Genomic DNA, 21,762 nt, shown 5'->3' with positions numbered 1-21,762 from the left:
TAGCAGTATGAGAACGGACTCATACACCTACTCTTAAACATTATATGCCGTTTGTTCTTTAAGTCCTTATGGTATGTGTCTGCATTGTTCCTGTTCTCATGATAGTGAGTGAGTTCTCATGAGGTCTGATGGTTTAAAAATGTGTGGCATCTCCCCCTTTGCTCCCTCTCTCTCCTGCTCTGTCATGGTAAAATGTGCTTACTTTCCCTTCACCTTCTGCTATGATTGTAAGTATCCTAATATCTAATGTAATATGACTAAAATAAATCTACAGACTTCCCATCAATAAGACATACTTAACTTTTGTTTTCCATGTAATGGAGGTGAATCCCTGAGTTCTGTTCCCTTTATAACAAACGGCACACATTGCAAGAGAGGTTACCAGATTCAAAATGTAATAATGCATTTGCAAGCAGAATAAAGCTAATTGGAATTAAACTCTTGGAAAGTAGGGAAGTTTTAAAGCTTTTCTAAAGACTTCAAGTCAATTTGAAACTATAAAATACTGTGTCTACATAACATAGTTTTAATAAACTCAACTCACTAAGGTATAAACTAAAAATATATTAATGTTCTAAAAGTCCAGTATTAAACAAATTACCGAATCAATCCTGTGTACCATATCATATACTTGCAATGATTTATCCCATGTAACTCTCTCTCCAGTTTGGTAGAGGAAATCAGATAGTTTAGCTGCTGATTCTGGAATTATCCCTTCAACACGATATCTACAGTTAACAAAATCAAGAAAATCCAAAGCTTACAAAGTTTAGTCTAAGCTGAAAATGTAATACTTTCAAAGCATAAAGGTAGGCTAATTTAGCAAAAAGCAATGAAGAAAACTTAAAGGTACTATCAGCAATTCAATACATTAATATTCAATTGGAAGTAGCAAGGTTTATTTAAATATGCATTGCAATAAATACCTTATTTCAAAATTCATCTTTCTATAAGTAGGCTATTAGTTATTAAGTTTTTGGGGAGTTAAAAGTTACAATGGGATTTTTGCACGGTGGGTTGGCACCCCTAACTCCCACATTGTTCAAGGGTCAACTGTAATGCTTTATTGAAACACAGCCACACTCATTCATTTATATGTTAACTCTGGGTGCTCTTGTGCTATAATGACAGAGATGAGTAGTTGCAAGAGACCATATGAGTTGCAAAGCCTAAAGTATTTACTCTCTGTCCCTCTACTGAAAAACTTTGCCAACCCCTGATTTAGGGTGTCCACTCAGTGGCTAATCTTTCATTTTCCAGTCACTTTGTAAAGGTAAGAAAAGTACAAATTACAGTTATATTATATGGCTGTAAGGCAGAAATTATTTTTTCGTTCATGAACAATTAGAAGGTTAATAGCTGCATAAAACTAATAGCAACAAAGAAACAAAGAGGACCAGCCAGAAGTTTAACAGAGAGAAGCAGAGAACATACAGCTAAAGTGACCCACTAAGAGCACACTCATCCCTGGGGTCTGGATGGCTGTGTTTATGCACAGGCTTTCCTACTCAGTACCAATCAGGGCAAGATGTAATGCAGACTTGTAAGTATTCCCCAAGCCACATTCAGATTGATTAGCAAAGAGCTGATGCCTTACTGACTCAGGCACATAAGTATAGTACAACCTTTGATGCATCACTGACGGGAAAATAATCTATTCTATCCACTGTAAAATAAAATATACTCATAGCTGGGTCTAGAAGACTGTGTATGCTGAAGGCTGCACCATCTGAGGAGAGACTGGTGACAAAACTTCCAAGCTACCAGTCTCTGGCTAAATCCAGAGCAAAACCACAAAACTCCCTGAATTACAAAAGCAGTCTTCAATCCACATACATATTTGACAGTAGAAGGTAAAAATTACCACAAAATGGCTTATGTTGACCAAGGAGTGATCCATGGGAAGCCAGGCTAAAAGATAACTGCAAGTAAAAAGTCAGAGCAGAGATATCAGAGGCTACAGGCTGTGGCGGAAACAGACTTCACAGAATTAGTCCAGTTAAATCACCAAACAGATAAACAAATGATCAAACTCATAACCACAAACCCAGGATGGGCGGATGGAGTCAGTATCCAGAGTTGCTACAATATTTTACCTAAAACGTTGTTTTCAACAAAAAACTGTGAGTCATGCAAAAAAACATGAAAAGTGTGACCTATACTTAGGAAAAACAGCAAGCAGGAGAAACTACATTTTAGGGGGCCTTATCACATAAAGATGTTGGAATTATCGTGTAAAAAATTTGGATGGGTGCGGTGGCTCACTCCTGTAATTCCAGCACTTTGGGAGGTTGAGGCAGGTGGATCATGAGGTCAAGAGATCGAGAGCATCCTGGCCAATATGGTGAAACCCTGTCTCTACTAAAAATACAAAAATTAGCTGGGTGTTCTGTCATGTTCCTGTAGTCTCAGCTACTTGAGAGGCTGAGGCAGAAGAATCGCTTGAACCCGGGAAGCAGAGGTTGCAGTGAGCTGAGATCATGCCACTGCACTCCAGCCTGGCGACAGAGTGAGACTCCATCTAAAAAAAAAACAAAAAACTAAAAGCAATGATTGTAAATCTGTTCAAAGAACTAAGGAAAGCAGGCAAAAAAAAAAAAAAAAAAAGAGAAAAATAAACAGTGCCTCAGAGAAATGTGATATGCCATTAAACACATCAACATACACATTTTGAGAGTACCAGAAGGAAAGAACAGACACTGCACTCCAGCCTGGATAAGAGAGTGAGACCCGTCTCTAAAAACAAGAGAGGATAGAGAAAAAGAAAAATATGCACAAAAATATAGAAATAAAATAATAACTATAATTTCTACAAATTTGTAGGAAAACACTACATTCAAGAAGTTCATTGAATTCTAAGTAGTACAGGTGGAAAAACATCCACCTCCAGATATATCATAGTCAAAAACCTGAACGTGAAAATAAAAATAAAGCCTTGAAAGCAGTTAAAAAAAAAAAGGCATTACATAGAAGGGAACCATAATAAGACTGACAGCTGGCATGTCATTAGAAACAATGGAGGCCAGAAGGAAGTAAATGACATTTAAAGAGTTGAAGAAAAAAAGCTACCAAAAAAGAATTATATATCCAGCCAAGTTATCTTTCAAAAATAAAGGTTAAACAAAGACATTCTGAGATAAAGAAAAACTGAGAGAATTTATTGGTAGTAGTCCTGCCTTACAAAAAATACTAAAGGGAAGTTTTTCAGGCGAAAGGAAGAGACACAAAATAGTAATTCAAATCCTTACAAATAAAGAGTTACAGTAACAATAGTGTGTAGCTAATGTTACAAGACAGTATAATTAAATATTTCTTCCCCTTTCTTCTATTAACTGATTAAAGACAATTTCATAAAACAATATCGATAACATTTTATTGGGCTTATAACATATAGATATAATTAACAATAAACACAACAGAGGGGGATGGAAATAAAGCTATATTTGAATAAAAAAATAACAGCAGATAGTAAGTCAAATCCATAGAAACAAATGAAGAGAACCAGAAATGGTAAATAAGAAAGAACATATTTCTACAGCTATATTCCTATATAGATGTATTCTTACAGATATATATGTGTATTTAGAAGGGTAAGATAGAAATATCTTTAAGGATGTTTGTATTCTCCTATTAACTTCTTTAAAATATAATATATAAAGCAATAATTATAACAATATGGTATTTGTAACATATGTAGACATAATATGTACAACAAAAAACAGTACAAAATGTTGGGGAAGGGGCTGGAACTATATAGAAGTAAAGCTTTTATATCTTAGTGGAATTAAGTTTGTATACATCTGCAGTAGATTCTGATGAGTTAAAATATATATTGTAGCTCCTAGAGTTATTACTGAGAAAATAACCAAAAAATGTAGTTCAAAAAATTATTAAAGGAATTAAAGATGTTACACTTGACAAAGCCTACTTAATACAAAAGATAGTAAAAGAGCAGAGGAACAAAATAGTCATGAGACATACAGAAAACAAAATAAATTTTTGAAATACAGGAAAAATGACAGACATAAATACAACCACATAACAATAACATTAGGTGTGACAGGATTAAACAAGCCACTCAGGAGGTAGAGATTGTCGACAGTATTTCTTTTAACCCCAAACAAGTTCCAACTATATGCTTGCTGTCTACAAAAGATACTCTTTAAATTCAAAGATACATATAGGTGAATGTAAAAGGTCTTAAAAAGATACACCATGCAAATGGAACCATAGTGAGCTGAGGTGACTCTACTGGTATCAGATGAAGTAGACTTTAAGATAAAAACTATTAGCAGAGATAAAGAGAGATATATTATAATGATAAAAGGGTTAACCGGTTCGGAAGATGTAATAATTATAAACATATATTCATCTAATGATAGAGCCCAAATACATAAAGAGAAAATGGACATATCTCAAGGGAGAAATAGATAATTTCACAATAATAATTAGAGACCTCAATAGGTCATTTTCTTTTTTCTTTTTTGAGATGGAGTCTCCCTCCGTCGCCCAGGCTGGAATGCAGGGGCGCAATATCGGCTCACTGCAGGCTCCCCCTCCCAGGTTCAAGCCATTCTCCTGCCTCAGCCTCCCAAGTAGCTGGGACTACAGGCGCCCACCACCACACCCGGCTAATTTTTTGTGTTTTTAGTAGAGACGGATTTCACCGTGTTAGCCAGGATGGTCTCGATCTCGGGACCTCATGATCTGCCCACCTCGGCCTCCCAAAGTGCTGGGATTACAGGCGTGAGCCACTGCGCCAGGCCCAGGTCATGTTCAATAGTGAACGAAACAATCAGAAGAAAATCAGCAAGAATATCGAAGACTTGAACAACACTAGATCTAAGAGACACCTATGGAATACTCCTAAAAATAGCGGAATACATATTCTTCTCACGTGCATCTGGTACATTCTCCAAGAGAGACCATCATTCAGGCAATGAAACAAGTCTCAAATTCAAGGATTGAAATTTTACACAGTATTTTTTTCCATCACAGTGGAATTAAATTTTAACAACAGAAATTTGGGAAATTCACAAATATGCAGAAATTAAACAAAACATTCTTAAATAACCAGTAAGTCAAAGAAGAAAAATTAAGTCAAAGAAAAATTAGGGAATAATTTGAGATAAATAAAAATGAAAACCCAGCATGCCAAAACTTACAGGATGCTGCAAAAGCAGTACTTACAGGAAAATTTATAGCTGTAAATGTCTATTTTTTTTTTTTTTAAAGTTCTGAAATCAATAACCTAGCCTTTAATTTTAGGAAACTAGAAAAAGAAGAGCAACCTAAACCCAAAGCTAGCAGAAGGCAGGAAATAATAAGGATTACAGTAGAAAGTACTGAAATTGAGAATAGAAAAATAAGAAAATCAACAAAAACACAAGTTGTATCTCTGAAAAAGATAAACAGAATTGATAAATGTTTAGCTAGATGGACTAAGCAAAAAAAGAGAATAGACTCAACTAAAATAAAGACTGAAAGTGAGGACTACTGACCCTATACAAATAAAAAGGGTTGTAAGAGAATAATGATGTGTCAACAAATTAGATAGCTTAGATGAAAGGGACAACATCCTAGAAAAGCACAAATTACTGAAACTACTTTAAGAAGCAATAGAACATCTTAATTATCTATAACAAGACAGAGATTGAATTAGTAATCCAAATAATCCCCATAAAAAGAGCCCATGCTCAGATGGCTTCACCGATGAATCTGATCAAACATTTAAAGAAAAATTTTTACATAAATTCTTCACAAACTATTCCAGAAAATAAAAGAGGAGGAAACATTTCCCAAACAAATTTTAGCTTGATATCAAAACCAGATAAAGACATCATAAAAAAAAAAACTATACCCCAGTATCTCTTATGAATATATATGCAAAAACCTTCAACAAAGTACTAGCCTACCAAATCTAGCAATGTATAAAAAGGATTATAAACCATGACCAAACGGGATTTATCCTAGAATGTAAGGTTGGTTTACCCTATGAATTATCAATTATTATAATACACAATTTTAACAGGCTAAATAACAAACCCACATCATTTCAATCGATATCCAACACCCATTCAGGATAAAGCATTCATAAAATGAGGGGTATAGGGAAATGTCCTCAACTTGATAAAGGGGATCTATGAAAAATCCACTGCTGCCGGGCGCGGTGGCTCAAGCCTGTAATCCCAGCATTTTGGGAGGCCGAGATGGGCGGATCACGAGGTCAGGAGATGAGACCATCCTGCCTAACACGGTGAAACCCCGTCTCTACTAAAAATACAAAAAATTAGCCGGGTTCAGTGGCTGGTGCCTGTAGTCCCAGCTACACCGGAGGCTGAGGCAGGAGAACAGCGTGAACCCGGGAGGCGGAGCTTGCAGTGAGCCAAGATTGTGCCACTGCACTCCAGTCTGGGCGACAGAGCGAGACTCCATCTCAAAAAAAAAAAAAAAAAAGAAAAAGAAAAAAGAAAAGTCCACTACTACTAACATCATACTTAATGGTGAAAAACTGAATACTTTTCTATTAAGATCAGGAATAAGACAAGGATGTCCACTCTTGTCACTGCTATTAAACATTGTCCTGGAGATACTACCAGGCAGTTAGGTTAGGAAAAGAAATAAAAGTTATCCATATTGGAAAGGAAGAAGTCAAACTCTTCATGACATGATTTTTATATACAGAAAAAACAACAGAATTCACTAAAATAATACAACTAATAAGTCCAGTAATGCTTCAGGATACAAAATCAATATACAAAAATCAATTTTATTTCTATATACTGGGATTAAAAATTTTTTTAAAGTAATTCAGAAAACAATTCCATTTACAATAACATCGAAAAGATTAAAGCCTTGAAATAAATTTAACAAAAGTCATTGAATGGTGTTAGAGTAAAATAAAAAAAAAAAAAAAGAAAAAGTTTAAGATATATACTGAAACTTACAAAACATTTTGAAAGAAGTTAGAGAAGCTCAAAATAAACAGAGACATCCTATGTTCAGGTATTGGAAGACTCAATATTTTTAAAATGGCAATAATTCTCCAAATTGAACTACAGAGTCAAAGCATCTTTGTTAAAATCCCAGCTGACTTTTTTCTTGAGATGGAGTCTTGCTCTGTTGCCCAGGCTGGAGTGTCTAAAATTCATACGGAAATGCAAGGGAACCAGTATAGCCAAGACAGTCTTGAAAAAGAGAAAAGTTGGAGGACTCACACTTCTTAATTTCAAAACTTACTAAAAGGCTATAGTAATGAAGGTTGTGTGGTATTGACATAAGGATAGACATAGAGATCAATTGAATATAATTGAGCACCCAAAGGAAACTCCTAACGTATATGGTCAATTGATTTTTGACAAAGGAGCCTAAACAATGCAATGGGGAAAGAAGAATCTGCAACAAATAGTGCTGGGACAATTGGACATTTACATGCAAAGACATTGAATTGGATTCCTACCTCACACCATACAGAAAATTAACTCAAACTGATCACAACAGATCTTTATGTAAGAAATAAAACCATAGATTCCTAGGGATAAATCTTTGTGACTGTGGGTCAGACAATTAGTTCTTGAATTCAACACCAACAGAACAAATAACACAACAGAAGACTGATAAATTGAACTTCAGCAAAATTTGTAAAAATTGTGCTTCAAAGGACACCATCAAGAAAGTGAGAAGAAACCTACAGAATGGGAGAAAATAGTTGCAAATCATATATGTGATACTAAAGTCATATCCAGAATGTATAAATAATTCTTCCAACTCAACAATAAAAAACCAACCCAGTTTTTAAAAAAAGAGTTTGGATAAATATTTATCTAAAGAAGATATATGAATGGTCAATATGCATGTAATAAGAAGCTTATGGTCACAAGTCATTAAGGACATGCAAATCAAATTCACAATGAGACACCATTACATACCCAACTAGGATAGCTATAATCAAGAAGACAGATATGAAAAATGTTGCTGAAGAGGTGGAGAAATTGGAACCACTGCTTTTAGGAATATAAAATGGTGTGGCCACTCTCTAAAATGGTCTGGTAGTTCTTCAAAATATTAAACATAGAATTGCCATATGATCTAGCAATTCCAGTCCTAGATCTATAGCCAAGAGAAATAAAAATATATGTCCACACAAAAATGTGTACACAAATTTCATAACAGCTTTATTTATAATACCTAAAAGATGGAAGCTAAATGTATATTAACTGATGAATAGATAAACCAAATGTGGCATATCCGTACCATAGAACATTATTCTGCAATAAAAAGAAATGACGTACTGACACAAGCTGCAACATGGATGAACCTCAAAAACATGATAAAAGATTTTGTGAAAGAAGCAAGTCACAAAAGATCACAGAGCATATGATCTCCTTTATGACATGTCCAGAATAGGCAAATATAAAAGGCAGAAACTGTCACCTAGTCACCTGGGGCTGGGGTGAATTGGATAATGGGAAGTAAATGCTAGTAGGCACAAGTTTCTTTCTGGTTGAGGAGAATGTTCTAAATGAAATTATGGTGATCCTGGTACAACTCTGTATATATACTAACAAACACAGAATTGTACACTTAAAGTAGGTGAAATTTAGGGTACATAAATTATCTCAATAAAATTGTTAAAAGTGAATTAGTTCCACAAGTTCTTTTTTCTGAATTAGAGAATGACACTAGATTTATTTCTCATCTAATCTATTGCATAAAAACAATTACAACAAAAATTCTTAATGTCTCTAGAGTAGGTAGAAAACCTATATTTTATCTAAATAACTTGCTCTAACCTGCAAACCAAAATAAGATGATTCAGTAATTTATAAACTAGTCATCAGTAATTATTTTGTTATCATATCTCTTAATTATCAATTTGTATTTATTCATTATAAATATATTTCCCAATTTCCTGCTCTGCCCACACCCAGTATTAATTATAATAACATCATGATAACATATATAACATCACCCAGCTGATGTTAATGGTGGAGTTATTGATGATACTGATGTTACTGATTTTTTATTTGTGAAATAGAGAATTGTGTGAAATGACCTAATATAAACCCCAAATTCTATTTTTAAAATAGTGCTACAATATTCATCATTGAACAACATAACTTTTTGTTTCTTAAGTTTTTCATAAAATGGAATGGCAGCAGAGTTTGAACAACACTTTCCAAATTATTATATTAATAATATCTGAATTATTTTTGTAGTTAAGAAAAATTTTAACTTTGGGAAGATACTGAACCAGGTTTAAGAAGATATTAAACTGGGGGGGTTTTCATTGTTCCTCCAAATATATCTACACATTATGTAGAACAGGATGAATCCTGAGCTGTTAGAACTCTTTATTTTGGTCACAGCAACTTTATTAATTACATTTGTTACTTTAAAAAGTGTTTAACCTGTGATATGGTTTGGTTCTGTATCCCCACCCAAATCTCATCTTGAATTGTAGCTCTCATAATTCCCATGTGTTGTAGGGAGACCTGGTGGAAGATAATTGAATCACGGAGGCGGTTTCCCCCATACTGTTCTTGTGGTAGTGAATAAGTCTCATGAGAGCTGATGTTTTTTATAAGGGGTTTCCCCTTTCACTTGTCTCTCAATCCTCTCTTGTCTGCTGCCATGTAAGACATGACTTTCACCTTCTCCCATGATTATGAGACCTCCCCAACTACATGGAACTGTGAGTCCATTAGACCTCTTTCTTTGGTAAACTGCCCAGTCTTGGGTATGTCTTTATCAGTAGTGTGAAAATGAACTAATACAACCTGTTTAAACCTGAATGCTTTAATTTATAAAACTTACAAACTGTCTCACACATCTGCCTCAGAAGGTAGAATAGAGGATTAAATGTAGTGGTGGTAATGATGGTGGTAATAAGTAGTAATGATGGAGGAGAAAGTAGTACGCTAAACAAGCATGAAATGCATAAAGGCAGAAAACGTACATTCTGCTAGAATCCATCTCTGGAAACTCTGCCTTCATTATTCCACAGATACATCTGACAGTTTTGATGAGGTCAGAGAGAATTATGATTAAGAAAGTACAGCCTCTGAGGTAAAGTCTTGGTGTCTAAGTTTTTGTCTCACTAACACTAGCTAGGTGACTTGGAGATAGTAACTTACACAGGCCCTTATTCATTTGTAAAATGGGGAAAATAACAGTGCTTACATTGTGGGAAATATGAGAAATACATTTAGAAAATGAAAGAAAAGTATTTAGCATAGTGCCTGACATATAGTAAGACATTACTGTTCACTGCTTCTAACACTGAGAGAAATGTGTAGACCCATGTACTGGTAGGTCTATATTTCATCCCTTAAGAGCAGAAAGGAATGAAATTCCAACCAAAGAACTGCCCCTCTTTCAGGCAAATGCTTAAAGGTAACCACAAAAGGCCCTTTATGAGTGGCAAATTATTAAGAAAAGGCATAAGTGTTGAAAAATTATCTTGAGTTTTTTTTGTACTGCAGTTATAAAATATATAACTTTCCATTTGCTAGCCAGTATAATATAACTAAAGTCCATAAATGCATTCAATAAATATTTATTGAGTGTCTTAGTGAGAGACACTGTTCTAGTGCTAGGGATACTGCAGTGAACACAAGTGATTTATCTCTAGTCTGGTGACTATTAAAGTTAGTATCCTCATCAAGTTTGTATTCTAATAAGAGAGACATATAATACATCAGAAAACAAAGAAAATAAATTTCATATAGTGAAAAGTGCTATGAAGAAGATAATAGCAGAACAGTGTAGTTAATAGAGGTTGAGTGTGTGTCTATTTGGCAACTTTGGCCATGTGGCTAGGGTCATTCTGAAGAGGAGACAATGAAACTGAAATCTTGAAAATAAACATGACATTAGCCTTGGAAACATTTTGGGGAATAGCTTGCCAGGCAAGAGAAGAGCAACTAAAAAGGCTCTGAGATGGGTTTAAGTTCAGTGCATTCAAACAACAGAAGTTCATTGTGGCTGTAACACAGGGACAATGAAGAGAAGTGGTCAGAAATGAGGTCAGAGAGGTTAGCAGGGCCCAGATAGTTACCTGCAGGTCATGATAAAATCTTTGGACTTATTTCAATAGGTTTTGGGGAAACAGGTGGTTTTTGGCTACATGGATAAATTCTTTGGTGGTAATTTCTTGAGATTTTGGTGCACCCATCACTTGAGCAGTGTACACGGTACCCAATGTGTAGTCTTTTATCCATCATCCTCCTCTCACCCTTTCCCTGGAGTCCCCAAAGTCCATTATATCATTCTTATGCCTTTGTGTTATCATAGCTTAGCTTTCATTTATAGGTGGGAAAATATGATGTTTGGTTTTCCATTCCTGAGTTACTTCACTTAGAGTAATGGTCTCCAACTCCATTCAGGTTGCTCTGAATGTCATTATTTTGTTACTTTTTATAACTGAGTAGTGTTCCATGGTTTATATATACCACATTTTCTTTATCCACTAATTGGTTCCATATAATTGCAATTGCAAATTGTGCTGCTATAAGCATGTGTGTGCATGTGTCTTTTTCATATAATGAGTTCTTTTCCTCTGCATACATACCCAGTAGTGGGGTTGCTGGATCAAATGGTAGTTCTACTCTTAGTTCTTCAAGGAATCTCCATACTGTTTTCTGTAGTGGTTGTACTAATTTACATTCCCACCAGCAGTGTAAAAGTGTTCCCTTTTCACATCCATGCCAAAATGTATTATTTTTTGATTTTTAAATTATGGCCATTCTTGCAGGGGTAAGATGATATCTCATTGTGGTTTTAATTTTCACTCCCTTGGTAATTAGTGACATTGAGCATTTTTTTTAAATATATGTTTGTTGGCCATTTGTATATCTTCTTTTGAGAATTGTCTATTCCTGTCCTTTGACTACGTTTTGATGGGATTATTTGTTTCTTACTTGCTGATTTGTTTGAGTTCTTATAGATTCTGGATATTAGTCTTTTGTTGGATGTATAGTTTGTGAATATTTTCCCCCATTCTGTGGTTTATCTGTTTACTCTGCTGATTATTTCTTTTGCTATGCAGAAGGCTTTTAGTTTAATTAGGTCCCATCTATTTATTTTTGGTTTTGTTGCATTTGCTTTTGAGTTCTTGGTGATGAACTTTTTGCCTAAGCCAATGTCTAGAAGAGTTTTTCCAGTATTATTTTCTAGAGTTTTCATGGTTTCAGGTCTTAAATTTAAGTCTTTGATCCATCTTGAGTACATTTTTGTAAATGATAAGGGATGAAGATCCAGTTTCATTCTTCTACATGTAGCTTGCCAATTATCCCAGCACCATTTGTTGAATAGGGTGTTCTTTCCCCACTTTATGTTTTTGTTTGCTTTGTTGTGGATCAGTTGGCTGTGAGTATTTGGCTTTATTTCTGTGTTCTCTATTCTGTTCCATTGGTCTATGTGCCTGTTTTTATACTAGTCCCATGGTATTTGGCAACTAGAGCCTTGTAGAATAGTTTGAAGTTGCTTAATGTGGTGCTTCCAGATTTATTCTTTTTGCTAAGTTTTGCTTTGGCTATGTGGATTCTTTTTTGGTTCCATACGAATTTTAGGATTTTTTTTTCTAGTTCTATGAAGAATGATGATGAGACTTTGTTGGGAATTGCATTGAATCTGTGGACTGCTTTTGGCAGTAGGGTCATTTTCACAATACTGATTCTACTCATCCATGAGCATGGGATGTGTTTCCATTTGTTTGTGTAGTCAGTGATTTCTTTCAGCAGTGTTCTGCAGTTTTCCTTGTAGAGATCTCCCACCCTCCTTGGTTAGATATATTTTTAAGTATTTCTTTTTTTGCAGTGACTGAAAAAGGGGTTGAATTCTTTATTTCATTCTCAGCTTGGTCATTGTTGCTGCATAGCAGTGCTACTGATTTGTGTATACTGACTTTGTATCCTGCAACTTTATTCAATTATGAGATCTAGGACCTTTTTGGGTGAGTCATTAGGGTTTTATAGGTGTGCAATCATATCATTGATCAACAGTGACAGTCTGTCTTCCTCTTTACCCATTTGCATGATTGCTCTGGCTAGGACTTCCAGTACTATGTTGAATAGAAGTGGTGAAAATGGGCATCCTTTTCTGTTCCAGTTTACAGGAGGAATGCTTTCAACTTTTCCCTGTTCAGTATAATGTTGACTGTGGGTTTATTATAGATGGCTTTTATTACTTTGAGGAAAGTTCCTTCTATGACTATTTTGTTGAAGATTTTAATCATAAAGGGATGCTGAATTTTGTCCAGTGCTTTTTCTGCATCTATTGAGATGATCAAAATTTTTGTTTTAATTTTGCTTATGTGATGTATCACATTTATTGACTTGGGTATGTTAAACCATCCCCACATCCTGGGTATGAAACACATTCGATCATGGTATATATCATCTTTTTGATATACTGTTGGATTTGGCTAGCTAGTATTTTCTTGAGGATTTTTGCATTTGTGTTAATCAGGAATATTGGTCTTTTTTTTAATGTCTTTTCCTGGTTTTGTTATTAGGGTGATACTGGCCTCATGGAATGAAGGGAGGATTCCTTCTTCTCTATCTTTTGGAATAGTTTCAGTAAGATCATACCAATTTTCTTTGAATGTCTGATAAAATTCAGCTGTGAATCCATCTCATTCTGGACTTTTTTGTTGGCAATTAAAAAATATTGTTTCAATCTTGCTACTTGTTATTGTTTTTTTTTTTCTTTCAGATTTTCTATTTCTTCCTGATTTAATCTAGGATGGTTGTATTTTTTCCCAGAATTTATTGATCTCCTCTATTTTCTAGCTTGTGCCTGTAAAGGCATTCACAGGAGCCCTGAATGATCTTTTTGTATTTCTGTAGTATCGGCTGTAATATCTCCCATTTCATTTCTAATTGAGCTTATTTGGATCTTCTCTCTTCTTTTCTTGGTTAATCTTACCAATGGTCTGTCAATTTTTTCTTTTCAAAGAACTAGCTTTTTGTTTCATTTATCCTTTGTAATTTTTTTTGTCCCAATTTCATTGACTTTTGCTTTGATTTTTGTCATTTTTTTCTTCTGCTGTGTTTGGGTTTGGCTTATTCATGTTTCTCTAGTTCCTTGAGGTGTGAGCTTAGAGTGTCTATTTGTGCTCTTTCAGGCTTTCTAATGTAGGCATTTAATGCTATATACTTTCCTCTTAGCATCACCCAGAGGTTTTGATAAGTTGTGTCACTATTATGGTTCAGTTCAAATAATTTTAAAATTTCCATCTTGATTTCATTGGTGACTCAAAGATCGTTCAAGAGCAGATTATTTAATTTCTATGTATTTGCACAGTTTTAGGGTTCCTTTTGGAATTTCCAGTTTTATACCACTATGGTGTGAGAGGATATTTGATGTAATTTTGATTTTCTTAAATTTATTGACACTTGTTTTATGACCTATCATATGGTCTTAGAGAATGTTCCATGTGCTGATGAAAAGAACACATATTCTGCAGTTGTTGGGTAGAATTTTCTGTAAATAAGGCCGGGCGTGGTGGCTCACGCCTGTAATCACAGCACTTTGGGAGGCCGAGGCGGGTGGATCACAAGGTCAGGAGATCGAGACCATCCTGGCTAAAATGGTGAAACCCCGTCTCTACTAAAAATACAAAAAAAATTAGCCGAGCGCGGTGGCGGGCGCCTGTAGTCCCAGCTACTCAGGAGGCTGAGGCAGGAGAATGGCAGGAACCCGGGAGGCAGAGCTTGCAGTGAGCTGAGATCGCGCCACTGCACTCCAACCTGGGGGACAGAGCAAGACTCCGTCTCAAAAAAAAAAAAAAAAAAAAAAAAAAGAATTTTCTGTAAATATCTGTTAAGTCCATTTGTTATATGCTACTAGTTTAAGCCCATTGTCTCCTTGTTGACTTTCTGTCTTGATGACCTATCTAGTGCTATCAGTGGAGTATTGAAATCTCCCACTATTATTGTGCTGCTGTCTATCTTGTATCTTAGGTCTAGTAGTAATTGTCTTATAAATGTGGGAGTTCCAGTGTTAGGTGTGTATATATTTAGGATTGTGATATTTTCCTATTAGACTAATCCTTTTATTATTATACAATGTCCCTCTTTGTATCTTAAAGCTGTTTTTGCTTTAAAGTCTGTTTTTTTCTGATATAAGAATAGCTATTCCTGCTGCTTTTGGTTTTCATTTGCATGGAATATCTTTTTCCACCCCTTTACCTTAATTTTATGTGAGACCTTATGTGTTAGGTCTCTTGAAGACAGCAGATACTTGGTTGATAAATTTTTGTCCTTTCTGAATTCTGTATTTCTTCAGTGAAGCATTTGAGACATTTACATTCAATGTTAGTACTGAGATGTGAGGTAATGTTCTATTCATCATGCTAGTTATTGTTTTAATACCTTTTTTGGTGTGTGTGTATGTTATTGTTTTATAGGCCCTGTGAGATTTATGCTTTAAGGAAGTCCTATTTTGGTGTATTTCAAGGTTTTGTTTCAAGATTTAGAACTCCTTGTAGCATTTCTTGTAGTGCTGGCTTGGTAGTGGCAAATTCTCTCAGCATTTGTTTGTCTGAAAAAGACTTCAGCTCTCCTTCATTTATGAAGCTAACTTTTGCTGAATACAAAATTCTTGGCTGACAATTATTTTGTTTCAGGAGGCTAAAGATGGGACAACACTTCCTTCTGGCTTGGAAGGTTTCTGTTGAAATATCTGCTGTTAATCTGATAGGTTTTCCTTTATAGGTTATCTGATGCTTTTGTCTCACAGCTCTTAAGATTTTTTCCTTCATTTTGACTTTAGATAACCTAATGACTATGTGCTTAGGTGATGATCTTTTTGCAATGAATTTTCCAGGTGTTCTTTGAGCTTCTCATATTTAGATGTATAGATCTCTAGCAAGGCCAGGGAAGTTTTTCTCAATTATTCCCTCAAATAAGTTTTGCAAACTTTTAGATTTCTCTTCTTCCTCAGGAACACCAATTATTCTTAGGTTTGGCCATTTAACATAATTCCAAATACCTTGGAGGCTTTGTCCATTTTTTTTGTTTTTTGTTTCTTTGAGACAAGGTCTCACTCTGTCACCCAGGCTGGAGTGCAGTGGTGTGATCTTGGTTCACTGCAACCTCCACCTTCCAAGCTCAAGTGATCCTCCCATCTCAGCTTCTCAAGCAGCTGGGAGCACAGGCATCCACTACCATGCCCAGCTAATATTCTGTATTTTTACTAGAGATAGGTTTTGCCGTGTTGCCCAGACTGGTCTCAAACTCCTGAGTTCAGGTGATCCACCCACCTCAGCCTCCCAAAATGCTGGGATTATGGGTGTGAGCCACTGTGCCTGGTCCCAGCTTTTAAAAATTCTTTTTTTCTGTGTCTTTGTCTGATTGGGTTGATTTGAAAGGCTTGTCTTTGAGTTCTGAAGTTCTTTCTTCTACTTGTTCTAGTCTGTTGTTGAAACTTTCCAGTACATTTTGTATTTCTCTGTGTCTTTCATTTCCAGAAGTTGTGATTTTTTTTATGATATCTATTTCTCTGGAGATTTTTTCATCCATTTCCTGTATTTTTGAAAAAATTTCTTTAAGTTGCTTTTCATCTTTCTCTGGTATCTCCTTGAGTAGCTTAATAATCAACCTTCTGAATTCTTTATATGGCAACCCACAGATTTCTTCTTGGGTTGGATCCATTGCTAGAGAACTGGTATGATCTTTTGGAGGTGTTATAGAACCTGTTTTGTCAGATTACCAGAATTACTTTTTTTGTTTCTTCTTATTTGGGTCTACTATTTCAGTGGAATGCTCTTTACCCTTACCCTAGGGATGGGGCTTCCTGAGAGCCAGATTGAAGTGATTGTTATTGCTTTTCTTGGTCTAGCCACCCAGCAGGGCTACAAGGCTCTGGGCTGTGGCTGGGGAAAGTCTGTTAAGAGGCCTGTAATGTGATCAGTCTTCAGGTCTGCAGCCATAGATACCACATCTGCTCTGGTGGAAGTGGCAGGGAAGTAAAGTAGACTTTGTGAGAGTCCTTGGTTGTAGATATGTTTCGGGTGCTGGCTTTCTCAAATGCTGGTTATGGTGCAGTGAAGTTGTCATGTGGACGCACTCAGGACCTCTGGTTAGACAGGATGTTCCAGGAACATCCTGGAAGTAGCTCTTGTCTTCCCCTAGGATAAGGGTTATACTGTCATGAGTTGCTGTAATGGCCTTAGTTGGCCCCCAGCCAGGTGGTGCTTTCAAGAGAGCACCAGTAGTAGGGGGATCTAAGCTTGCCCCAAGTTGGCCAGGGTAGGTATTTTGGTTTCTCAGGCAATGGGCAGGGCCATAAAGCTCTCAAGAGTTTCTGTCTTTTGTGTTCGATTACCAGGGGGGAGGAATACCATTAAGGTGGGGTCAGGATTAGGCAGATCTGGCCTCAGACTCTCCTTGGGAAGGGCTTGCTGTGGCCACTGTGGGGAATAGGGGGGTGGTCCTCAGCCAATGGGGTTATGTTATAGAGGCAACTGTGGCTGCCTTCTGGTGTGTCATATAGTTTGGCAGAGAAATAAGTGATAGCAGGTAGGAAGGGTCTCACCCAGCTCCCACGCAGTTGGTGAGGCCGGTCTTGCTCCCATAGTGCCCTACTCGGACTTTGCCCCAGGTCATGAGCTTCCCTGCTAAGAAGGTAAGCAAGGTTTTTGGAACTTGCCCCTCCCTGCCTGCCCACTCCGTTGGTGGTGACTCCCACACTTGTATCTGTAGCAGTTCCCATTTGCAGCACTCCAGGCAGCCCCAACCCCACTGATTCTGCTCAACAAAATTTTTGCCTCATCAAAATTATTCCTAATTTCAGTTGGGAGTTTCTTTCACCCTGTGACCCCTCCCTAATTCCACTGGCTGCCTTCTCTGAGGGCCCCTGTGACATATAGTCATGGATGGCTTCCCTGGGCTCAAGCTGGACACTGAGAGTGCCTGCAAAGCACTTCCTGCCACTGCTTTTGCTTTTGTATTTCACTCAGCTTCTTAAATACATTTCAGCTCTAGGTATGGTTATATCCCTCTCCCATGATCTGGATTTTCAGATTCCCCAGTGGGGATGTGTGTTTGGAGGCAGGTTTTCCCCCTCCCACACTTTGGGAACTCAGTTTTTCACCTGTCTCATGGAATTTGCAGCGGTGTGCTGCTTCTTTCAAAGGTCTGTGTATTCCTTTGGTTTTCTTGGTATGTTCCTGCAGTAGTTCTTGGAGCACAAGTTCATGGTGTGAGACCCCACAGGCTGTTCTGTATGTCCAAGTGGGAGCTGCATATTGGCCCTGCCTCCTATCTCCCATCTTATCCCAAAGTCTCAGTTTGCAGAATTCTTCTGGACTTTTAGATACAATGGGATACCTTTAGAAGATTTTATGCAGCAAAGTGACACAATCTGAATGATAATTTTAAAAATATACTTTGGCCATTGTGTGAAGAGTGGGATGTAGTTGAATAAGAGTAGACACAAGGAGATTAGGAGGTTACTAAAATAATCCATTGAGAGATGATGGCAGCTTGCACTAGGATGGCAACAGAATAATAACGAAAATTAACCTCCTTTTCTCTGTACATATTTGGTCACTTAAAGCCTCTATCAGAATCCAAATCTGAGGTCAATCATCCTTTCTGTTGGCCAACGTTTTATAAGCACCTTCTTGGTTAAAAAAAAAGAAATTGGAAAAATTGGAAAAATTTGAATTGAAGTTAAACAAATTTTTTACTTCAGGACTTCTCTGAACCTTAGAGTGAATCTTTCCTGGCATGGTGGCCTACACCTGTAATCCCAGCACTTTGGGAGGATGGAATGGGAGGAGTGCTTGAGCTCAGGAGCTGAAGGTCAGCTTAGGCAATACAGTGAGACTTTATCTCTACTAAAAATAATAATAATAATTATCCAGGTGTGGTGGTGCACACCTGTAGTCCCAGCTACTTGGGAGGCTGAGGTGAGAGATAGAGGCTGCAGTGAGCTACGATGGCACCACTGTACTCCAGCTTGGGTGACAAAGCAAGACCCTATTTCAAAAAAAGAAAATAGAAAAATAAAAAGATAATATAGTATGAAGTGTTTTAGAAACTTATTTGACAGCGCAACCCACTTTTTTTCCAAAAGGCATTTTAAGGTATTACATTTCTCTCAGATGCTAGTTTGGCAGACTGCACTGGACCTACCATATATCTCCAAAGTGTATAGTGTTTATATTTAGTTGCCCATTCTAAATTCATATGCACATATTTCTTGTTTCCTTTTTATTCCTGACTTTTAAAATAAAGCCATGAAGCTTTGTTTGAAGCACCAAAAAATTTTAAGGTTCCCTATCTTTGCTCCCTATTTGATAAAAATCTCACTTTCTTTTCACTTCTGGTTGGGGAAGGTAAACTTCAAATGAGCTAACATATTCTGCTTGATTTATTTTACAAGAACCTAAATACTTGCCATAGCTGATTTTGAAAAAAATACATATTGACAAATATAAACTACTTTCATTATACTCTCCTTACGTACATAAAAATGTACAAAATTAGGCTAGGCAGTGAGTCATGCTGGAGAAAATATGCATGTAAAATGGAGCTTCATGTATTTTTAAAATCAATGTTAAATTTAAAGCTGTTTGATACTTAATAGACTATAGCTCAACTATAAAACAGAATCAAAAGACAGTTTTCCAAAACCATTGTGCAGTAGGCAGCCTCTAAAGTGATCCCCAATAAACCCCACCTCCTGGTACTGACATTCTGTGTAATCTCCTCCCTTTGTGTCAGGGCTGGATCTAGTGATTCACTTGTAATATAAGGAATATTGCAAAAGTGATGGATGTCACTTATGCAATTAGGCTGCAGAAAGACATTGGCTTCTGCCTTATTTGCTCTTTCTTGCTGTCTCCTAGCCCCCTCATTGTGAGGGAAGTAAACTGCTATGTTTTGAATAGCCCTATGGAGAGGCTATATGCCAAGGAACTAAGGAAGTTTCCAGCCAAGAGCCATCAAGGAACTGACGACCTTAGTCCAACAAGCCCGTGAGGGACTGAATCTTGCCAACAACAATGTGAGTGAGTTTGGAGCATAGCCTCCTTCAATCGAGTCTTCAGATGAGACCTAAGCCCAGTTGACACCTTGATTACAGCCTTGTGGATTCCTTGAGGCAGAGGCACCTAGCAAAGCTGTTCCTGGATTCCTGATCCAGAGAAGCCATAAGATAATAAATGTTTAAGTAGCTAAGTTATGGGATAATTTGTTGTGCACCAATAAATACCTAGTACACAGTGCATATAAATTTCACTCAAACTGTGAGTGCAAAAAGTACCAACTGTTTAGTTTTGCATGTAAGAGTAAAATACCTCTGATGAAAATTTCCAATAAAGCTTTAGAACAGCTTAACAGAACCTATTCTTTGGCTCTAGGCATTTGTATAGCACCCTGTATATAAATACTCAATAATTACTTGTAGACTAAATGAATAACTTCCAAGCTTTTAAAAAATGCCAAGGTTGCTGTCTGCACTGGTCTGATCTGTAAGATACCAAAAAGCCATATTATCCAAAAGTTAATTCCCCTAGTGTACCTAGGCTTGACCATACCCACTCCTCCCTCAGTTTATTTTTGAAAGTGCCTCTATTGGAATCATTATTTCGATAAGGTAGGGATTATTTTCCTGATAATTGTTAAAGTGAGTGGGAGAAAGCATATCAGCTTTGTCCAATGGTAAAAAATTGAGTTGAAATATAATATAGGTAAATTTTAGTGAAATTTAAAAAAACCAAGAAGCATAAAATGAGGTAGTTGAAAGAAGGAGTGGACACCAAAAGGAAAGGAAATGAATAAAATTTATGATGATCTGATGGCCCTGATGTACTATCATGAGCAATAAATGAACTCTGAAAGATTAAGCTAAAAAAAGTCAACAGACTTTCCCTTAGGGTACTTGTATTTGAAATAATTTGATCCTTAAAAGTATATTTAAAAGAAGCACACAGAAAAAAATGCATATTTAAAATGAGGAAGTAGGCCGGGCACAGTGGCCCACACCTGTAATCCCAGCACTTTGGGAAGCGAAGACAGGCAGATCGCTTGAGCTTAGGAGTTCAAGACCAGCCTGGGCAACCCCATCTCTACAAAAACATGTAAAAATTAGTTGGGCGTGGTGGTGTGCACCTGTAGTCCCAGCTATTCAGGAGGCCGAGGTGGAAGGACTGCTTGAGCCCAGGAGACAGAGATAGCAGTGAGCCGAGATTATGCCACTGCACTCCAGTCTAGTGACAGCCAGACCCTGTCTCAAAAAAATAAAATAAAATGAAGAAATAAACTTTACTTGTTAATGGTTCATTTAATGGACATATGAAGGGTTTAAAATTCCATAAAATATTACTGTTAGCAAGAAAATACCAATCTGCTCTTATAGTAATTATTTCTTGAAGTGAAAATTTCCTATTTTAGTGAATTAGTAATTATAAGAGATTTTTTATCTGATTGTCATCAGATTCGAAAATAGAAGATTAGATGGTATCTAATTGCTGTATTAATATCACATTTCAGCCTAGTGACAATAATTTCTATTTATTACTATAAAATAATTTATTATAGCTAATGAAGCAGCACTGAAATTCCAGATATATCAATGGCATTGAATTTAAAACAGTACTTGCAAATAGAAGATTGTACTCACAGGTTTCCATGGAATTTTCTAGAAGCCTTACTGGAAACAGTTATCTTTTTCTCAAAGGGGAATAAAAATCCACAAATAATTAGCTGTCAAATGCAGGAAAAATGAAAATGAAAAACAAAAGTAAAA

The 21,762-nt window shown here is 36.4% G+C and overlaps 1 protein-coding gene across 1 annotated transcript in view; it reads right to left on the bottom strand.

Annotated features, from left to right (window-relative positions):
* The window catches only part of STARD6 (StAR related lipid transfer domain containing 6), a 37,697-nt gene that overhangs the window by 15,468 nt on the left and 467 nt on the right, over nt 1-21,762 (bottom strand). Inside the window, exons 2-3 of the mRNA XM_074022687.1 lie at nt 21,637-21,686; nt 602-728 (exon numbers count right to left, since the gene is read on the bottom strand). Coding sequence (XP_073878788.1) covers nt 602-728; nt 21,637-21,686 — 177 coding nt within the window. The remainder of the gene's footprint in view (nt 1-601; nt 729-21,636; nt 21,687-21,762) is intronic.

The sequence above is a fragment of the Macaca fascicularis genome, chromosome 18 (genome assembly GCF_037993035.2).
Source record: "Macaca fascicularis isolate 582-1 chromosome 18, T2T-MFA8v1.1".
NCBI classification, from domain to species: Eukaryota; Metazoa; Chordata; class Mammalia; order Primates; family Cercopithecidae; genus Macaca; species Macaca fascicularis.
This window is presented reverse-complemented; position numbering and strand designations above follow the sequence as displayed.